At 46.5% G+C, this 19,510-nt stretch overlaps 2 protein-coding genes across 8 annotated transcripts in view; both read left to right on the top strand.

The window, feature by feature from the left end:
• Window positions 1–4,475: 4,475 nt before the first annotated feature.
• LOC134730849 (basic proline-rich protein-like) lies at window positions 4,476–18,518 on the top strand. The gene is made up of 3 exons (XM_063606525.1): window positions 4,476–6,222; window positions 17,296–17,909; window positions 18,370–18,518. The coding sequence occupies exons 2-3, from the start codon at window positions 17,444–17,446 to the stop codon at window positions 18,516–18,518; spliced, it is 615 nt and encodes a 204-aa protein (XP_063462595.1). The 5' UTR covers window positions 4,476–6,222; window positions 17,296–17,443.
• The window catches only part of RBPMS (RNA binding protein, mRNA processing factor), a 190,024-nt gene continuing 188,377 nt past the window's right edge, over window positions 17,864–19,510 (top strand). For 6 of the 7 annotated variants that reach the window (XR_004672855.3, XR_010113122.1, XM_034965918.3 and 3 more), the window contains exon 1: window positions 17,875–18,645. Coding sequence is in view for 5 of the 7 variants with exons in the window: in XM_034965918.3 (XP_034821809.1) it covers window positions 18,580–18,645 (66 nt within the window). In the remaining 2 variants the exon portion in view is untranslated. Of the gene's footprint in view, window positions 18,646–19,510 lie in introns of all 7 variants that reach the window. The other variant, XM_063607162.1, reaches the window with a different exon arrangement.

Here is a 19,510-nt window from a genome sequence, read left to right on the forward strand (position 1 = left end):
ATAGTCCCAACTGCTTGAGAGGCTGACATGGGAGGATCAGTGCCTGGGAGGTCAAAGCTGCAGTGAGCCAAAATCACATCACAGCACTACAGCCTAGGAACAGAGACCCTGTCTCAAAAAAAAAAAGTTTGTTATTAATTATGTTACATGAGCTGAAGCACAAACCTTCTTCCATAATCTCCAAATACGTACTCCACAACTTTTGTTGACTAGCTGCTGTTGAGTTTAGACTGACATTCAGGATGCAAGGAAAACTGGTCAAATCAGACCAAGTTATAGCGCAGAATGTGTGACAGCAAGTCTGATTATCTCTGGTCAGCTAGAAGTCCAAATCAGCACTCATAAAATAAGTTCCAGACGGCTTCAGAACAAATAATGCGTTTTCAAAAAACATTTTCTAGGATGCTTAACTGATGTGGCCATCAAACTTGAAAGAAATTTAGCGGATTTGCATCATGGTTTGAAAAAAAAAGGATCATCTAGCCAAGTCAGCCTGCCACGGTTTTCACATGTTTTTAATATGGCACAAGCAGACATAATGGGTGTGTCAGATGTGACTATGTCACTTTTTGGTCTTTAAAAGTGAACGATGTGGATTGGAGACTTATTTATTTAAAAGCTATTGATTCTACAAACATTTACCAATAAAGTGTTAGGCAAGGCACACAATCTAAGTGACTGTATCATTATTTATGTTAATAGTGGAAATTAAGTAAGTCTTGGTTAACATACCAGTGGCAATACCAAACATATCTGAGCATCCTTGTAACCCAAAATATTAGTTGTTTTAGGACATTTTTAAAAATCAAGTCAGGCACTTTCTAAAGTATTTAGGGCAGGCTGGGTGCTGGGGTTCATGCCTGTAATTCTAGCACTTTGGGAGGCTGAGGCAAGTGAATCACTTGAGGTCAGGAGTTTGAGACCAGCCTGGCCAGTATGGTGAAACCTGTCTCTACTGAAAATACAAAAATTAGATGGGAGGCCAAGGTGGGCGGATCACCTGAGGTGAGGAGTTCAAGACCAGCCTGGCCAACATGGTGAAACCCCATCTCCATTAAAAATACAAAAATTAGCTGGATGTGGTGGCGCGTGCCTGTGGTCGCAGATGCTCAGGGGGCTGAGGCAGGAGAATTGGTTGAAGCCAGGAGGCAGAAGTTGTAGTGAACCGAGATCACGCCACTGCACTCCAGCCTGGGCGACAGAGTGAGACTCCATCACAAAAAAAAAAAAAAAGGAACCAGGCATGGTGGCTCATGCCTGTAATTCCAGCTACTCAGGAGGCCGAAGTGGAAAGATTGCTTGCATCCAGGAGTTCAAGACCAACCTGGGCAACATAGCAAGACCTCTTCTCTAAAAAAAAAATTTTTTTTTCAAAAGGTGGGAGAACTAGGTGAAAAAGTGGTGGTTGAGAGTAGAGGAAGGAGGTGGTGGAGAGTAATGTGAAAGGAGGAAGACCTGGAAGAATACAGAATTAAATATAAGCCTGATCACATCATTTGTTTGCTCAAAACTTTCCAAATGCGGAGAACAACTTTGCTGGTTTCCTACCCCAAGGTTATCACTCTTCCCTACAGATAGAAGTGCCTCCCACCACAGATAATGAACTATCAGATGCTCACCTTCCCAGCAGTCAGTGCAGCTTGGCTCCTGTGATCAGGTTCTGGCCAATGAGAGAAGGAGAATTCTTATAGAAGCTTCTGGAAAAAACTTTCCTCTTTAACAGAGACAAGGCCTATTTTTTCCAAGCCACTGAGCATGATTGTGTGAGGGAACAATGCTTAGAATTGCCGCAGCTATTGTGAGACTATAAGGGAAGATATCACAGGACCAGAAAAAGAGGTATCATACAATTGAGAATGGCAGAGTGAAAAGATGAAAAGGTGAACCAATCCAGGTACCACACTTCTCATTGTGTAAAATTTTTCAGAGTTCTGCTTGTTTAAGTCACTATTTTATTTTATTTTATTTTATTTTTGGAAATAGAGTCTCATTCTGTTGCCTAGGCTGGAGTACAGTAGTGTAATCTTGGTTCACTGCAACCTCTGTCTCCTGGGTTCAAGCGATTCTTGTGCCTCAGCCTCCTAAATAGCTGGGATTACAGGTGCGTGCCACCACGCCTGGCAAACTTTTTGTATTTTTGGTAGAGACGGGGTTTCACCATGTTGGCCAGGCTGGTCTTGAACTCCTGACCTCAAGTGATCCGCCAGCCTTGGCCTCCCAAAGTGCTAGAATTACAGGCGTGAGCCACCATGCCTGTCCCCTTAAACTCTTAATAATCTGTCCCTTTTTTACTTATCCAAGCTCATCTCCCAGCACTTTTCTATTTTGCAGTCTTCAGTGTTTTCAATTCACCAGTCAATAATTCTCTCTAATCCCTTTAGCCTCATTTCTGACTGGAACCCTCTTGGCTCCTACCACTCCTACTTTAACTGGCCACTATGCTCATCCTTTAGAACCCAGGGAAATGTCACTTACTGGTGGAAGCCTCTACTGACCTCCCAGAGTGTGTATTTGCCACATTTTTGAACTCTCTAGAGTGGTGAACTTCCATAGGTAAAGCACCGATCCCACTTTGTTGTAACTCCTTACCAATTTGCCTAGCCCATGAAGGTAGGGTCTGTGACTCTCTTGCTCATCATTTTATTCTAAGAACCTATCATGGTACCTGGCACTCATATCTGTGGAACACATAAACAAGTTGTAGGATATTGGGAGCAAAATAATTTCAAAGACCAATTAGAAAAAGGTAAACAACATATTTCAAAGCATATACATGATAAATATGTACAATGTTTGTTTGTCAATTTAAAAATTAAAAACCGGCCAGGCATGGTGACTCATGCCTATAATCCCAGCACTTTGAGAGGCCAAGGTGGGCGGATCATGAGGTCAGGAGATCAAGACCATCCTGGCTAACATGGTGAAATCCCGTCTCTACTAAAAAATTAGCCAGGCATGGTGGCATGCAACTGTAGTCCCAGCTACTTGGGAGGCTGAGGCAGGAGAATCTCTTGAACCTGGGTGGTGGAGGTCGCAGTGAGCTGAGATCGAGCCACTGCACTCCAGCCTGGGCGACAGAGCGAGACTCCGTCTCAAAAAAAAAAAATTAAAAACCAAAAAGGCGAACATCCCACTAGAAAAATGCACAAAGACACAATAGGCAATTTCCAAATTGTCATAAACTGAGGAAAAGATGGTCAGTCCTGCTAATAATCAAGAAATGCAATTAAAAGAATGATGTTTTATCATTTTTCACCACCAATTGACAAAATGAAGATTTTTTCCAGTGTTGAGAATGTTGTAATGAAATGGACATTCTCATATAATGTAGAAGCAAGTACAAATTCTATCAGCTTTCTAACCAGAAACATCAATGCATAAAATATGCTTAACATTTAACCTAATAACTTCTTTAGAATGTATTCTAAAGAAATAATCAGGCAATGTACAAAGATGTTTGCACAAAAATGGTCATCAAACATTGTTAAATATTAAAAAACTGTAAACAACCTAAATGTCCATCCATATAGGACTTGTACACCCATACTAAAATTATACAAAGCTTTTTAAAAGGATGGGGTTGGAAAAATCCAGATGCCTTCATATGGGTACACGTCCATAATATACATTATTTATTTATTATTTGTTTCTTTCTTTTTGAGATGGAATCTTGCTCCGTCGCCCAGGCTGGAGTGCAGTAGTGTGATCCTGGTTCAGTGCAACCTCCACCTCCCAGGTTCAAGCAATTCTCCTGCCTCAGCCTCCCAAGTAGCTGGGGACTACAGGCGCCCACCACCACGCCCAGCTAACTTTTGTATTTTTAGCAGAGATGGGGTTTCACCATGTTGGCCCGGCTAGTCTCAAACTCCTGACCTCAAGTGATCGGCCCACCTCGGCCTCCCAAAGTGCTGGGATTACAGGCATGAGCCACTGCACCCAGCCGAGTTTGTTTTTTTTTATTCCACTTATAAATGGGATCATACAGTATTTGTCTTTCTGTGCCTGGCTTATTTCACTTCGCATAATGTCCTCCAGATTCATCAATGTTTTCACAAATGACAGGATTTCCTTCTTTTTTAAGGTTGAATAGTATTCCATGGTGTATCTATACCACATTTTCTTCATCTATTCATCTATTGATAGATGGATCAAGAAAATGTGGTATAGATACACCATATCTTGGCTATTGTGAATAATGCTCAAATGAACGTGGAAGTAAGATATGTCATTGACATACTGACTTCATATCCTTCGGATATATGCTCAGTAGCAAGCCTGCTAGATCAGTACTATTGTTAATTTTTTGAGGAAGCTCCACACTGTTTGCCATAACATCCAGTCATTAGTTTTAAACCTTTACAGTCTGTGAATGTCCAATTAATATTTACAATGGTTACTCAAGAAAGGCACACATTTTAAAGTGGTTCACTTAGGGTGAAAATTACAGTAATGCTTATGATTACTGGAAGCCTAAATTTACACACACACACACACACACACCTAATTTTCCAACTTTTCAGCCATTGATGTTTACCTCATTAGTCATGTTTCTTGTCTTTAAAATTTTTATATATTTATAGTTAAGCTGCTTTAATAAAACTTTACTCATATGAAGAGAAATAAACTTCTAATAAAAATGACAATAGGGGGGCCAGACCTGGTGGCTCATGCCTGTAATCCCAGCACTTTGGGAGGCCAAGGCAGGTGGATCACCTGAGGTCAGGGGTTCGAGACCAGCCTGGCCAACATGGTAAAGCCCCATCCCTACTAAAAATACAAAAATTTGCCTGGTGTGGTGGCACATGCCTGTAATCCCAGCTATTAGGGTAGCTGAGGCAGGTGAATCGCTTGAACCTGGGAGGCAGAGGTTGCAGTGAGCCAAGATCATGCCACTGCACTCCAGCCTGGGCAACAGAGTGAGACTTCGTCTCAAAAAAAAAAAAAAAAAAAAAAAAAGAAGATATATCTGTTTTTCTTTTTCCATTTAGATATTCCCAAAAAGAGAAGAGACAAATTTAAAATGTTAATTTCGACTGGGTGCGCTGGCTCATGCCTGTAATTCCAGGACTTTATGAGGCCAAGGTGGGTGGATCACTTGAGGTCAGGAGTTTGAGACCAGCCTGACTGACATAGAGAAACCCGTCTCTACAAAAAATACAAAACTACAAAAAATACAAAAGTTAGCCTGGCGCATTGGCACACGCCTGTAATCCCAGCTACTCTGGAGGCTTAGGCATGAGAATTACTTGAGCCCAGGAGGCGGAGGTTGCAGAGAGCTGAGATCGTGCCACTGCACTCCAGCCTGGGTAACAGAGTGAGACTCTGTCTCAAACGAACAAACAAACAAATAAAAACAAGTAAATTTCACAATAAAATGTGAAAAAAAAGAGGAATCTAGGAATGTATTGCTTTCCTTTCGATAATCCTCTTGGTTACAGCCCCATTTTCACTCTCACTTCTGAGGTGCCAGCTATTGCCAAGGCTTGCGTCTTTTGGGAATTCTGTAGCTTCTCAATTTTTTGCCACCACCAAGCTTAGGATTTAGTTTTCTTTCCTTTTTTTTTTTTTTTTTGAGACGGAGTCTTGCCCTGTCACCCAGGCTGGAGTGCGGTGGCGCGATCTTGGCTCAGTGCAAGCTCCGCCTCCTGTGTTCACACCATTCTCCTGCCTCAGCCTCTCAAGTAGCTGGGACTACAGGCACCCGCCACTACGCCCAGCTAATTTTTTGTATTTTTAGTAGAGATGGGGTTTCACCATGTTAGTCTGGATGGTCTTGATCTCCTGACCTCGTGATCTGCCCATCTCAGCCTACCAAAGTGCTGGGATTACAGGCGTGAGCCACCGCGCCCGGCTGGATTTAGTTTTCTTAATATTAATCTGCTTCACAGTTTCCCAAATTTTACTACTATTGTTTTCTTTCATTCTCTCTCTCTTTTTTTTTTTTTCTTTCTTTTTTTAAGAGATGGAGTCTCGCTGTGTCACTCAGGCTGGAGTACAGTGGCGATGATCATAGCTCACAGCAGCCTCAAACTCCTAGGCTCAAGTAATCCTCCTGCTGCAGCTTCTGAAACAGCTGGGACTACAGGCATGTGTCACCACACCCAGCTAATTTTTTTTTCTTTTTGTAGAGATGAGTATCTTGCTGTATTGCCCAGACTGGTCTCAAACTCCTGGCCTCAAGTGATCTTTGTGCTTTGGCCTCCCAAAGTGCTAGGATTAGAGGTATAAGCCACAGGCCTAGCTTTCTTTCATTCTCTTTATCCTTGTTAGTTTATGCTTTAAAATAATGTTGATGACAACACATCTTTTCTGAATTGTTATTAGAGGTTTAGGGAGAGGGATGGAAATGCTTATGTTTAACCTGGCATCTTTAAACAATAAAATGTGACAGTCCATGTAGAGGTTATAGCACGGCCTCCTGTTCAGTGCCATTGTCCCTCCAAATTCATGTTTTTCTCACATGCAAAATACATTCTTTCCATCTCAACTGCCCCCAAAGTCTTAATTCATTTTAGCATCAACTCTGAAGTCTCATCTGATATCATCTAGAGCATATATGGTAGAGACTCGAGGTACAATTCATCTTGAGGCAAAATTCCTCTCCAGCTGTGAATCTGTGAAACCAGATAAGTTATGTGTTTCCAAAATACAATGGTGGGACAGGCATAGGATATACATTCCCATTCCAAAAGGAAGAAACTGGAAGAAAGAAAGGGTCGATGGGTCCCAAGTAAGTCCAAAACCTAACAGAGCAAATACCATGAGATTTTAAGGCTCAAAAATAATACTTGGCCTGGTGGGGTGCCTCATGCCTGTAATCCCGATACTTTGGGAAGCTGAGGCAGGAAGATCCCTTGAGGCCAGGAGTCTGAGCCCAGCCAGGGCAACATAGTGAGACCCCCATCTCTAAAAATAATTTTAAAATTAGCCATGTGTGGACGTGCATACCTGGAATCACTGCTACTTGGGGGGCTGAGGCAGAGGAGTCACTTGGGGCCAAGAGTTCGATGCTATAGTGGACTATGATCATGCCACTGCACTCCAGCCTGGGCAACAGAGTAAGACCTTGTCTCCTAAAAAAAAAAAGAAAGAATAATTGTCTTTGGTTTGATGCTGTGCCCAGCTGATCCACTGGGGTACAGCTCAGCAAGCAGTATGCCCCTTTGGGCTTTGTGGAATACCACTCAAGTGGCTCTCTGCAAGGGCCTACCCACCCACCTCTACTGAATGTCACAGCCACCCGCGGTGGAGACAAGCCTTGTTCTCAGCCTGTGCAATCTGGGCCTGTAGTGGGAGAAGCAGCTCTGATGATCTTGAATCACCTTTGGAGTCCTTCTTCCCTTTTTTTTGAAGGATAATGCATGTCTGTAGCCTTCCTTCATTCTGTCCTGTTTTCTGTTTCCTTTAATCCCAGTTGGCAGGATTTCTGCTGGTACAATCCCATGACTTCTGTTGAGATGGTTGATTAGGTCTGTGGTTTGCACCCACACCAATCTCTTCATCAAATGGTCAGTTAGCCACACCCTTGGTGTTCTTTTCTGAATATCCTTTCTCATTTTTTACAATATGGACAGGCGGATAATGTTCCAATCTTGAAGTTGTGGTTCCTTTTTGCTTAACAATTCCTTCTTCAATTTATTTCTCACTTCTCAAATTTTACTTTAAAGCGGTCAGGAGGCATCAAGCCACTCCAAAACTGCTTAGAAATCTCTACAGCTAAAATTAGCTGGGTGTGGTGGTGGGCGCCTGTAATCCCAGCTACTCAGGAGGCCGAGGCAGGAGAATCACTTGAACCCAGGAGGCAGAGGCTGCACTGAGCTGAGATCGTGTCACTGCACTCTAGCCTAGGCAACAAGAGTGAAACTCCATCGCAAAAAAAAAAAAAGAAAAAAAAAGAAATCTCTATAGCTAAATATTCCACTTCATTTCTTGTAAGGCCTACCTTCCACAAAACGCTAGAGCATGAATACAATTTAGTTAAGTTCTTTGCCACTTTATAATAAGGATGCCCTTTCCTCCAGTTTCTTTTTTTTTTTTTTCAGAGAGTCTCACTCTATCACCCAGGCTGGAGCGCGGTGGCACGATCTCAGCTCATTGGAACCTCTGCCTCCTGGGTTCAGGCAATTCTCCTATCTCCGCCTCCCGAGTAGCTGGGATTACAGGTGCCTGCCATCATGCCCCGCTGATTTTTTGTATTTTTAGTAGAGATGGGGCTTCACCATGTTGACCAGGCTGGTCTCAAACTCCTGACCTTAAGTGATCCACCCACCTCGGCCTCCCAAAGTGCTGGGATTACAGGCGTGAGCCACCACACCCAGCCGCCTTTCCTCCAGTTTCTAATAGCATACTCCTCATTTCTACCTGAGACCGTAACTGGTCTTTACTGTCTATATTTCTACCAGCATCTTGTACATGACTATGTATTCTCTAAGAAGAGGCAAGTTTTCTTTACAGCTCCCCTTTTCTTTCTGATCCTTCTCCAGAATCACCTTTAATGGTCCCTTCACAGCAATCTAGGCTTGTTCTAGCATGTTCTTCAAAACTCTTCCAGCCTCAGGCTGGGCTTGGTGGCTCATGCCTGTAATCCCAGTACTTTGGGAGAACAAGGCACGAAGATCATTAGAGACCAGCCTGGGCAGCAAAGTGAGACCTCACCTTTAAAAAAAAAAATAAATCTAGGCATGGCAGCCTACACCTGTAATCCCAGCTACTCAGGAGGCTGAGGTAGGAGGATTGCTTGAACCCAAGAGTTCAAGGCTGCAGTGAGGTATGATTGCACCACTGCACTCCAGCCTGGGTGACACAGCAAGACCCTGTCTCTATTATTATTATTATTATTATTTTTTAGATGGAGTCTCACTCTGTCACCCGGGCTGGAGTGCAGTGGCAAGATCTCAGCTCACTGCAACCTCTGCCTCCTGGGTTCAAGCGATTCTCCTGCCTCAGCCTCCCAAGTAACTGGGATTACAGGTGCCTACCACTATGCCCAGCTAATTTTTTGGTATTTTTAGTAGAGACAGGGTTTCACCATGTTGGCCAGGCTGGTCTCGAACTCCTGACCTCGTGATTCACCCGCCTCGGCCTCCCAAAATGCTGGGATTACAGGTGTGAGCCCCCGCACCTGGCAGACCCTATCTCTAAAAACAAAACTCTTCCAGCCTCTACCCACTACCCAGTTCCAAAGCTGCTTCCACACTTTTAGTTATTTGTTACAGCAGCAAACCGCTTCTTGGTATTAATTACTTAGTCAGCTGAGCTTGTCATAACAAAATACCACAGACCGGGTGGCTAAAACAACAGACATTTATTTCTGACAGTTATGGAGGCTGGGAAGTCCAAGATCAAGGTGCCACAAGATCAAGGTGCCAGTCAATTCATTTCCTCATGAGGACCCTCTTCCTGGCTTGCAGTCAGCCACCTTCTCACTGTGTCCTCACATGGCAGGGAGAGAAGGAGCTTTGGTTCTCGTCACACACACACACACACACACACACACACACACACACACACACCGGGTTTTGCTGTCTCCCAGGCTGGAGTACAGTGGTACAATTATAGTTCACTGTAACCTTGAACTCCTAGGCTAAAACAATCCTTATTCCTCAGCTTTGGGAGTAGTAGTTGAGACTACAGACTCACACCAATATGCCTGGCTAATTTTTCTGTAGAGACAGGGTCCCACTATGTTGCCCAGGCTGATCTTGAACTCCTGGTCCCAAGGAAATCTCCTGCCTTGGCCTCCCAAAGTGTTGGGATGACAGGAGTGAGCCACGTGCCTGGCTAATTTATTTATTTATTCATAGAAATGGGTGTCTCACTGTGTTGTCCAGGCTGGTCTCAAACTCTTGGCTTCAAGCAATCCTCCTGCCTTGGCCTCCCGAAGTGTTGGGATTCCAGGCGTCAGCCACCACACCCAGCCTCTTCCTCCTCTTATAAGGGCACCAACCCCATTATGGGGGCCCCACACTTGTGACCTCATCTAAACCTAATTACCTCCCAAATGCCTTACCTAATACTATCACAATGGAGGTTAGGATTTTATGTGAATTTCAGAGGGACACTAGCATTCAGTCCATAATAGGTTTCACGTGAAGGCTCCACTTAGGGAAACTCTATTTCCAGGTCTACTCATGCAGTAGTTGGCAGGATTCAGCTCCTTGCTGGTTGTTGGACTGAAAACCAGTTCCTTGGTGGCTCTTGGCTGGAGGCCTTCGTTCCTTCCCACATGAGCGTCTCCATAAGGCAGGTCAAAGGCAGCAAGTGAGAGAGCAAGAGAGGGCATGTAAGACATGAGCCATCGTCTCTTTTTAAATCTAGTCTTGGAGGTGCTATCCATCACTTTTGCCACACTGTATTCCTTAAGAGCAAGTTGCAAAGTCCAGCCCACATGAAGGAAGGGATTACAGAGGGTTTGAATACCGGGAGAGAAGGATCACTGGGGTCCATTGTAGAAGCTGCCTACCCAGTGTCTTCTAGCTACATCCTTATCTTTTTTTTTTCCCCCGAGACGGAGTCTCTCTCTGTACCCCAGTCTGGAGTGCAGTGGCGCCATCTCGGCTTACCGCAAGTTCCGCCTCCCAGGTTCATGTCATTCTCCTGCCTCAGCCTCCTGAGTAGCTGGGACTACAGGCGCCCACCACCACGCCTGGCTAGTTTTTTTGTATTTTTTTTTAGTAAAGACGGGGTTTCACCATGTTAGCCAGGATGGTCTCGATCTTCTGACCTCGTGATCTGCCCACCTCAGCCTCCCAAAGTGCTGGGATTACAGGCATGAGCCACCACACCTGGGCATTTTTTTTTTTTTTAGAGTCAGGTTCTTGCTCTGTTGCCCAAGCTGTAGTGCAGTGGCATGATCATAATTCACTGTACCCTCAAACTCCTGGGCTCAAGTGATCTTCCTGCCTCAGCCTCCAAAATAGCTGGAATTATAGGCATGTGCCACTATGTTCAGCTAATTTTTAAATTTTTTGCAGAGGCCAGATTTAGTGGCTCATACCTGTAATCCCAGCACTTTGGGAGGCTAAGGTGGGCAGATCACTTAAGGCCAGGAGTTTGAGACCAGCCCGGCTAACATGGTGAAACCTCATCTTTACTAAAAATACAAAAATTAGCCAAGCGTGGTGGTGTGTACCTATAATCCCAGCTACCTGGGAGGCTGAGGCATGAGAATTGCTTGAACCCAGGAGACAGAGGTTTTAGTGAGCCATGATCATGCCACTGCACCCCAACCAGGTGACAGAACGAGATTCTGTCTCAAAAAAATTTTTTTCTTTCTTTTTTTCTTTTTTTTTTGCAGAGGAGTCTTGCTATGTTGCCCAAGTTGATCCCAAACTCTTGGCCTCAAGTAATCCTCCCACCTTGGCTTCCCAAAGCACTGGGATTGCAGGTGTGAGCTGCTGCACCTGTCGTTGTCTTGAACTTTACTTATGACTATGTTTTCCTGATAGTACCTGGGATTTGACTTTTGCCCCTAGGCCATTTCTTATTTTGAGAGTTTTGTCCTCTGGAGAACTAGGAATGAAAAGTAGTTTTATTTCAAATCCTGCAAGTCCTGGCTTCTTTAATTACTTCTTCTAAATTCTGATGAAAAATGGAACAGTTTCTTTTTTAGCTCACTGCACTTCTCTGGTACTATATCACAGGCATGCAAAAGGAACCATTCCACCCTTTCACCATTCTATCCAGAAATCTCCATAGCCAGATCCACATGTTCACTAGGTACCTTCTCTAGCTTTCACATAACTGCAGAGTAGTTTAGCTAATTGTTCTTCCAATACCTAAATCAATCCCCCGTTTCTCCAGCCAGCAATAACAGTATCCTCACTGTTCTTTATTTTATTTTATTTTGAGACAGAGTCTCTCTCTGTCACCCAGGCTGGAGGGCAGTGGCGCGATCGTGGCTCACTGCAACTTCCGCCTCCTGGGTTCAAGCAATTCTCCTGCCTCAGCCTCCCCAGTAGCTAGGATTACAGGCACGCGTCACCACGCCTGGCTAATTTTGGTATTTTTAGTAGAGACAGGGTTTCACCATGTTGACCAGGCTGGTCTCGAATTCCTGACATCAGGTGATCGGCCCACCTCTGCCTCCCAAAGTGCTGGGATTATAGGTGTGAGCCACCATGCCCAGCCCCACTCACTGTTCTCTAATAGTATTTGTCAATAACAGACTCCTCAAGGTTCTTCCAGCTTCCATCCTCCACTTGATCCCAAAGCCCCTGCCATGTGTTTTAGGTTTCTATTACAGTAGGAATCACCCTGTTGATTTCTATTATCCCACTTCTAGGTATGTAATTATGTTTCAGTTATATATTGCTGTATTACAAACCACACTGAAATGTGGTGACTTAAAACAACAGCATTCACTTTTTTTTTTTTGCTAACAATTTTGCAATTTGGGCAGGGTTTGCTGCAGAAAGCTCATCTCTCTTCCAGATGGTATCAGCTGCGGCAGCTCAACTAGGGCTGGAGCAACCACTCTCAAGATAGTTCACTCAGAGGGCTGGCAAATTGATACTGGTTGTCTGCAGAGCTCAGCTGGGGCTGTAAGCCAAACACCTGGATTCTCCTCCATGTGGGCCTCTGATCATGATCAGAGGGAAGCCAGTGAACCTCAGAATTCTTTAGGAGGTGAAAGTCAGGGGGCTGTGGCACAACCATGTGAATACACTTAACACTACACTTAAAAATGGTTCAAATGGAAGGCTTAGGTGAAATGGTTTATGCCTGTAATCTCAGCACTTTGGGAGGCTGAGGCAGGAGGATTGCTTGAAGGCAGGAGTTTGAGACCAGCCTGGGAAAAAAATTTAAAAATTATCTGGGTGTGATGGCAAGAGTCTGCAGTCCCAGCTGTTCGGGAAGCCGAGGCAGGAAGATTGCTTGGACCCAGGAGTTCGAGGCTGCAGTGAGTTATGATCATGCTACTGTACTCCAGCCTGAGGCTGAGGTGGGAGGATCACTTGAACCCAGGAGTCTGAGACCAGCCTGGGCAACACAGTGAAGGCCCATCTCTAAAAAAAAAAAAAGAAAAGAAAAAAAGAAAACCCAGCCTGGTCAACATAGTGAAACCTCATCTCTACTAAAAATACAAAAATTAGCTGGACATGGTGGCACATGCCTGTAGTTCCAGCTACTCAGGAGGCTGAAGCAGGAGAATCTCTTGAACCTGGGAGGTGGAGGTTGTGGTGAGCCAAGATGGCACCATTGCACTCCAGCCTGGGCAACAGAGCAACACTCCATCTCAAAAAAAACCCCAAAAAACCAAAGTGGTTAAGAAGGTAAATTTTATGTTATGTGTCTTTTGCCACAATGATAAATTAATAAAAAAATCAGGGGAAGATGGAGAGGAGCTGGAGGTGAGCAGGCACGAGGTTAAGGGAGAGAGAGGTGTCAAGGATGACAAAAACCAATAAAATACAGCCCCTCTGGCCTCAATAACTTCTTTGGCTCAGCCGAAGGGTTAATAGACAATCACAACACACATGGTAGATACTGCAGCTTTCTGCTGCAAAGCTAACATAGGTACAAAGCCCATGCCATGCAAATCGCCTCAAAATAGACCTTTAATGTCTGCAGTTCCCAAAGGCAAACATTTAAGACATAATTATAGGTTTGGATTTCTTAAGGCAAGCCTCTAAATGAACACTGCCAGAGAAACAGCAGTGAGTGGTAAAAAACTACAGGTGTATACAATATTACCCTTTCAAGGTAACCTCCAAGGTCAGGCAATATGGTAGGTAGTGTTAGGCTGGGGAGAAAGCAGACTTTTCTGGTCTTCAGCACAACTATTCCAGGATTTAAAATCCCTTGGTTACAGCGAAATTCCGTCTCAAAAAAAAATCCCTTTGTGGTCTTATAATTCTCAGGATGCCTGGGAACTATTGCTACTGAGGAGATATTACTTTGGAATCTTTCTTTAAAGTCATAAACAAGCTGTAATTATCATTTATACCGATTGAAGGTACATTTTCCTCCCCCACACAAACTCAAACTCTTTGCCTTCAATCACAAAGTTTTACAAATAGCAAAAGTCTGTTTACAGATTTTCCTTGAGTTTTATTGGTAATACATTATTGCTCTTTCAAATAACTCTAAACTATTCTTCATGAAAAGGACAAAAAGCAGGAATCTCTCTTTTCTTGACATATTATCCCAACCCCATATGTTTTTCTGAAAACACCCTAAATGTCACTCTCACCACTGACTATATAGTATAACCATCCCTGCATCAGTGTCGATTTTATTGTCTGATATGTCAAATTCAATGGTGTGATTTTTTTTTTTTTTTTTTTTGAGATGGAGTCTCGCTCTGTCGCCCAGGCTGGAGTGCAGTGGTGTGATCTTGGTTCACAGCAATCTCTGCCTCTCGGGTTCAAGCAATTCTCCTGCCTCAGCCTCCCAAGTAGCTGGGACTACAGGCACCCACCACCACGCCTGGCTAATTTTTGTATTTTCAAAAATGGGGTTTCACCATGCCAGGCTGGTCTCAAACTCCTGACCTCAGGTGATCTGCCCACCTTGGCCTCCCAAAGTGCTAGGATTACAGGCATGAGGCACTGTGCCCAGCCTCAATGGTGGGATTTTATCTTTTACTGTTTGAAACCTTATCAGTTGTTCCATTCTGCACAAGGTCTCTATCTAGGGTCCCCCCTGCAAAATCATGACTAAAGACCACTGCCAGGCTGGTGGCTCATGCCTGTAATCCCAGCATTTTGGGAGGCTGAGGTGGGTGGATCACCTGAGTTTGGGAGTTCAATACCAACCAGCCTGGCCAACATGAGGAAACTCTGTCTCTACTAAAAATACAAAAACATTAGTCAGGTGTGGTTCTGTGCACCTGTAGTCCCAGCTACTGAGGAAGCTGATGCAGGAGAATTGCTTGAACAGTTCTCACCTGGGCGAGACATTTGCTTAAACAATGTCACCTGGGCCACAGAGCGAGACTCTCAGAAAACAAAAAACAAAACAAAAAAAACACTGCCAAGACCCTGCCTAATGCCATTGCTGTGACTATCTGTTCTAAGACATCTCCACTGATTTACTCCTTCCTGCTGGATCTTGGAAAAATCCAGTAATAACATTCAGGCCTGAGAATCAGTAACCCATCAGACTTAAAATGCTCATTTATTAAAAAATAACTGAGTGCCTCCTATGTGTTGGGCACTGTCTAGATGCTGGGAATACAACAGCGAATAAGCCAGACAAGGATCCTCTCCTGGAACTTATTTTTTTTTGTGACAGAGTTTCACTCTTGTTGCCCAAGCTGGAGTGCAATGGTGCAATCTCGGCTAACTGCAACCTCTGCCTCCCGGGTTCAAGCAATTCTCCTGCCTCAGCCTCCCAAGTAGCTGCTATTATAGGCGTGCGCCACCACACCCAGCTAATTTTTTGTATTTTTAGTAGAAACGGGGTTTCACCATGTTAGCCAGGCTGGTCTTGAACTCCTGACATCAGGTGTTGGGCTCACCTCGGCCTCCCAAAGTGCTGGGATTACAGGCATGAGCCACCGTGCCCCACCTGGAACTTATTTTTGTTTCTTATCCCAGAGATTTTTGACTTTTAACAATGGACAAAGTCCTGGCTTGGCTTAAAGACAAAGAAATCAGATTCTTTATTTGGAATTAAGCCATGCTTCCCTGGGTGGGGATAGGAGAGGTTCTCCGGGCATCCTGATATCACACAACATAGTCCACCTGCTCCTAAGTGAGGTCTGAGTGGAACTATTGACTACATTGTCATTTTTGTTGGGCCCATGCCAGGCTCCAAGAAGACCATGCCCTTCTGTGGAGTATGCTCCATGACAGGCAAGAATGGCCAAAGACACGGTGCTAGCATCATGGGCCATCACGGGGTCCTAAGACCACCACTCAGCTATTATTGCTCGGGAAGACATTGCCCCCTCGTGGTTCCTCATGTAATTGAGGGAAGCTGGCAGTGCAAAGGGCTGCCAGTTAAGGCAATCAATACATCCAAACACGTGCAAAGTTTCCAGATTCACTGTAGCCTTGTCTCTTCTGAATGTCTTGGGTTGCAGTTTCAATAGACTTGGTTTATTTTCATCCAGGATACATGTTTGTTCCCCTTAGAGAGAAATCACATTATGACAGCAATTAAAAAAACATGTTTTCCCTATGGAAATCTTCCTGTTTCAAAATTTCCAAACCCCTAAGATAAATCCAATATGTAAATCCAAGTATCACTACTGTTTTTCTCCTCATAATGCCCTTAAAGCAAATATTTTCCTTGCTTTCTATAATCGGAAAGAGGATTCTGAGAGTATCTTGGCTCCATACCACTTTATTTTTTTGTCTTTTCTCTTTTTCCCCCCTGTGGAGAACAGGGTCTCACTATGTTGCCCAGGCAGGTCTTGAACTCCTGGGCTCAAGCAATCCTCTTTCCTCTATCTCCTTAAGTGCTGAGATTCCAAGTGTGAGCCACCATACCACTTCAAACTCCCTAAAGGGAGGGTCCTTATCTTCAACTCCCACAGCCACCCCCACCCTATCCCCAGCAGCACTTAAACCAAGTATAAAGAATGTCTGGTGGGGGGTGGGGAGAAACAGTTAAGCAAATACTGTAGTTGGAAACTGTTACCGGTGCAAGACAGGAGCAGCAGGCTGGGATGGAGAATTCCTGGGAGGAAGAAGTGGGGCAGAACCCACTGATATATGGAGTTCCACATTTATACCTTTGTAGCAGTCAAATCTAAGAGTTTAACACGGTGGCTCCACGTTGTAATCCCATCAGTTTGGGAGGCCAAAAGCGGGAGGATCACTTGAGGCCAGGAGCTCGAGATCAGCCTGAGCAACAAAGTGAGACCCTCATTTTTCTTAAAAAAACAAAACAAAAAAACAAAAAACCATAAGCTTAAACGATCGAGTATTGGAAAAGCTTTCTAAGGCCCTGGAAAAACAGAAGTTTTCTTAATAATAATGTTAGCTTCCATGTATTGTAAACCTAAACGAAGCAAGAATAAATGCTGGGTGCTGTATATAGCTCTATCAACCTATAATCACCTCGAAAACTCGAGGAGACACATTCAGCTGCTCCCATTTCACGGATGAGGAAACAAGTACGCAATCCTGAAGCTGGTGCAAAGCCCAGGCCCCCTTTCTTTTTCAAGAGTGCTTCCAGCCTCTGAAGTTCCTCCGTACGGACCCCCAGCTCTGCCTGCAATAAGGAATATTCACTTTGCCAACAAATATTTATTGAGTGCCTGCTATATACCCCTTAGCCCGTTTAAATAGCCGTGGGATTAAAAAGATAAATAGGGCAGGATTTTTTTTTTTTTTCTTCCAGGAAGGAGCTTTCTGAAGGGTGAGGGAGAGGCCAGGTAAACAATCCCAGAACAGTCTGGTGAGAGTTGGGAGAGGAGTCGGGGGGCCGCGGGACGCTCAGGAAGCGAAGCGGGGAAGGCTCCGGGCGCATCGCAGGACCCGCGCTGGAGATGGGTTTGAAGCCCTGTCCTGAAAAAGCCGGCCCGGAGTGGGCTGTCCTCGGTGTCCCTCGAGTTCTCATCCTGTCATTCAAGCAGCAGGGGAAGAACCGGGTCTGGCTCGGGAAGGGTGGGCTTAGGGCCAGGGGTGCAAATCCCTCGGTAAAAGCCGGCAAACTAAAAGTCGCACTCATCCCAGCTCCCGGTCCAGGCCCCGGCGGGGCAGGGTCCCCGAAGTCCCGGGGCGCGCAGACGCCGGGGCCCCCGGGGGCCAAGGGAACGGCGGGACCCGACCTCCCTGCCCTCGGCCTCCCGGGCCCTCGCCCTCCGACCAGCCGCCAAGTCGGGGGCTGGGGTCGCCGCTTCCGCCCGCGGGCCGCTGCCCCTCCCCGGCGCGCGCCATCCGGCCGCCGGCCCCTCCTCCCGCGGGGGGCTCCGTCCCGCGCCCCGTCCCTCCGGGCTGCAGCCGGCAGCCCACGTCCAGGGAGGGCGGAGGGAGGAGGAGAGGCGCGGAGAGGAGGGAGGGGAGAGGGGAGGGGAGGGAGGAAGGCGAGAGAAAGGGAGCTGCTTCCATCCCGGACTTCCCAGAGCCTGCCTGGAGCGCGCACTCAGCGGCTCTCGGGTCCCAGCGTCCCAGCCGCGGCCCGCGCCCCTCCGCCCCGCTCCTCCTCCTCCTCTTCCTCCTCCTCTTCCTCCTCCTCTCTAGGCACCCCCGTCCCCTCCTTCCAGCGGCTGCAGCCCCCAGCCCCAACTCTCCGCGCTTACTCCTGGGACGCGCGTCCTCGCCCCATCCTTTGCTTCCTTCCTTCCTTCCTTCCTTCTTCCTTCCTCCCCTGGCTCCCGCCCTCCCTCTCCAGGTCGCCCTCCCGGGGCCCGATTGTCTCGGTGCCCCGCTCCCGGCCCGCGCCCTGCCCCGTCTCTCCCTTGCACTTCCTGAGTCGCCCGCCGCCGCCGTCGCAGACTCGCCGCGGGAGCCCCAGCCCAGCCCGAGCCCGACAGCCACTGCCCCGGCTCCAGCTCCAGCCCCACAGCCCGCGGCGCCAGCCCGAGGGATCCCCGGCGCCCGGGGAAGGCTCCAGTGGGCTAGCGCGCCCTCGCCCAGCCCCGCGCCCCAGCCCTGCCCGGCCCGGCGAGGAAGGACCGGGAAGATGAACAACGGCGGCAAAGCCGAGAAGGAGAACACCCCGAGCGAGGCCAACCTTCAGGAGGAGGAGGTACTGGGCGGCTCGGTGTGGTGGCGGGGGCGACCCGGGACCCAGTGCGGGCGGCCGGCGGTGCGCGGGCCCGGGGCGCGGCGGTGGAAGGTTCAGGCATGGCCCGTGCCCCGGACGCAGCCCCGCAGTGTGGCCCGGGGAGGGTGGATCTCGGGAGCGTGTGTTTTTGTGTCCACGCGCGTCTGCGGGCCCCAAATTGCGTAACTCCAAGGACTTTTCGGAGACTTTTGTAAGTATAATGCTCAGCTTTGTTTGCCCGGGATTTATAAGTGGAACCGAGAGCTGACTCCTGGGTGACCTCAGATGATCGGGACTCGGAGGGTCAGGACTTAGGGCCGGGGCTGGAAATTGTGTATAGATTCAGGGTCGCGGGGGGGCAGTTTAAGGAAGAAACTCTGGGGAAAGTTCTCGTTAAAAGATACCTCTATTCCCTGCCCCCTCCCTTTCCGTGTTAAAAGTTCTTGGTGAAATATCTTTCTAGCCGAGGTTTTTTGGATTAATAGATAACTCATCAGCCACATTCTTCTCTGCTGAGTCAAAGACCCCGAACCTGGGCGGTGAACGCTTGTGATTTTAGGGGCCGTGCAGCTGAGGGGAGCAGAGTAAGAGGGTTAAAAACGCAGCAATTCACCAAATGCTCATCGAGGGTATTTTCATAGGACTTTGACTTCTGAGCATGCATTTTAGGTGGTGCGTCCGTAATCATGATGAAAGTGTTGTGACTGCAGAACGTTCCTTCGGTGGAAACAAAATTGAGTAGATGTGGTCAGAAGGGGAGTCGGACTCAGGAACAAACGTTTCAGAATTCAGTAGGATATTTGTGGTATCCTACCAAATGACTCTGTTTTTGCAGGTACGTTATCTG

Source organism: Pan paniscus, chromosome 7 (genome assembly GCF_029289425.2).
Source record: "Pan paniscus chromosome 7, NHGRI_mPanPan1-v2.0_pri, whole genome shotgun sequence".
In the NCBI taxonomy this organism is placed as follows: Eukaryota; Metazoa; Chordata; class Mammalia; order Primates; family Hominidae; genus Pan; species Pan paniscus.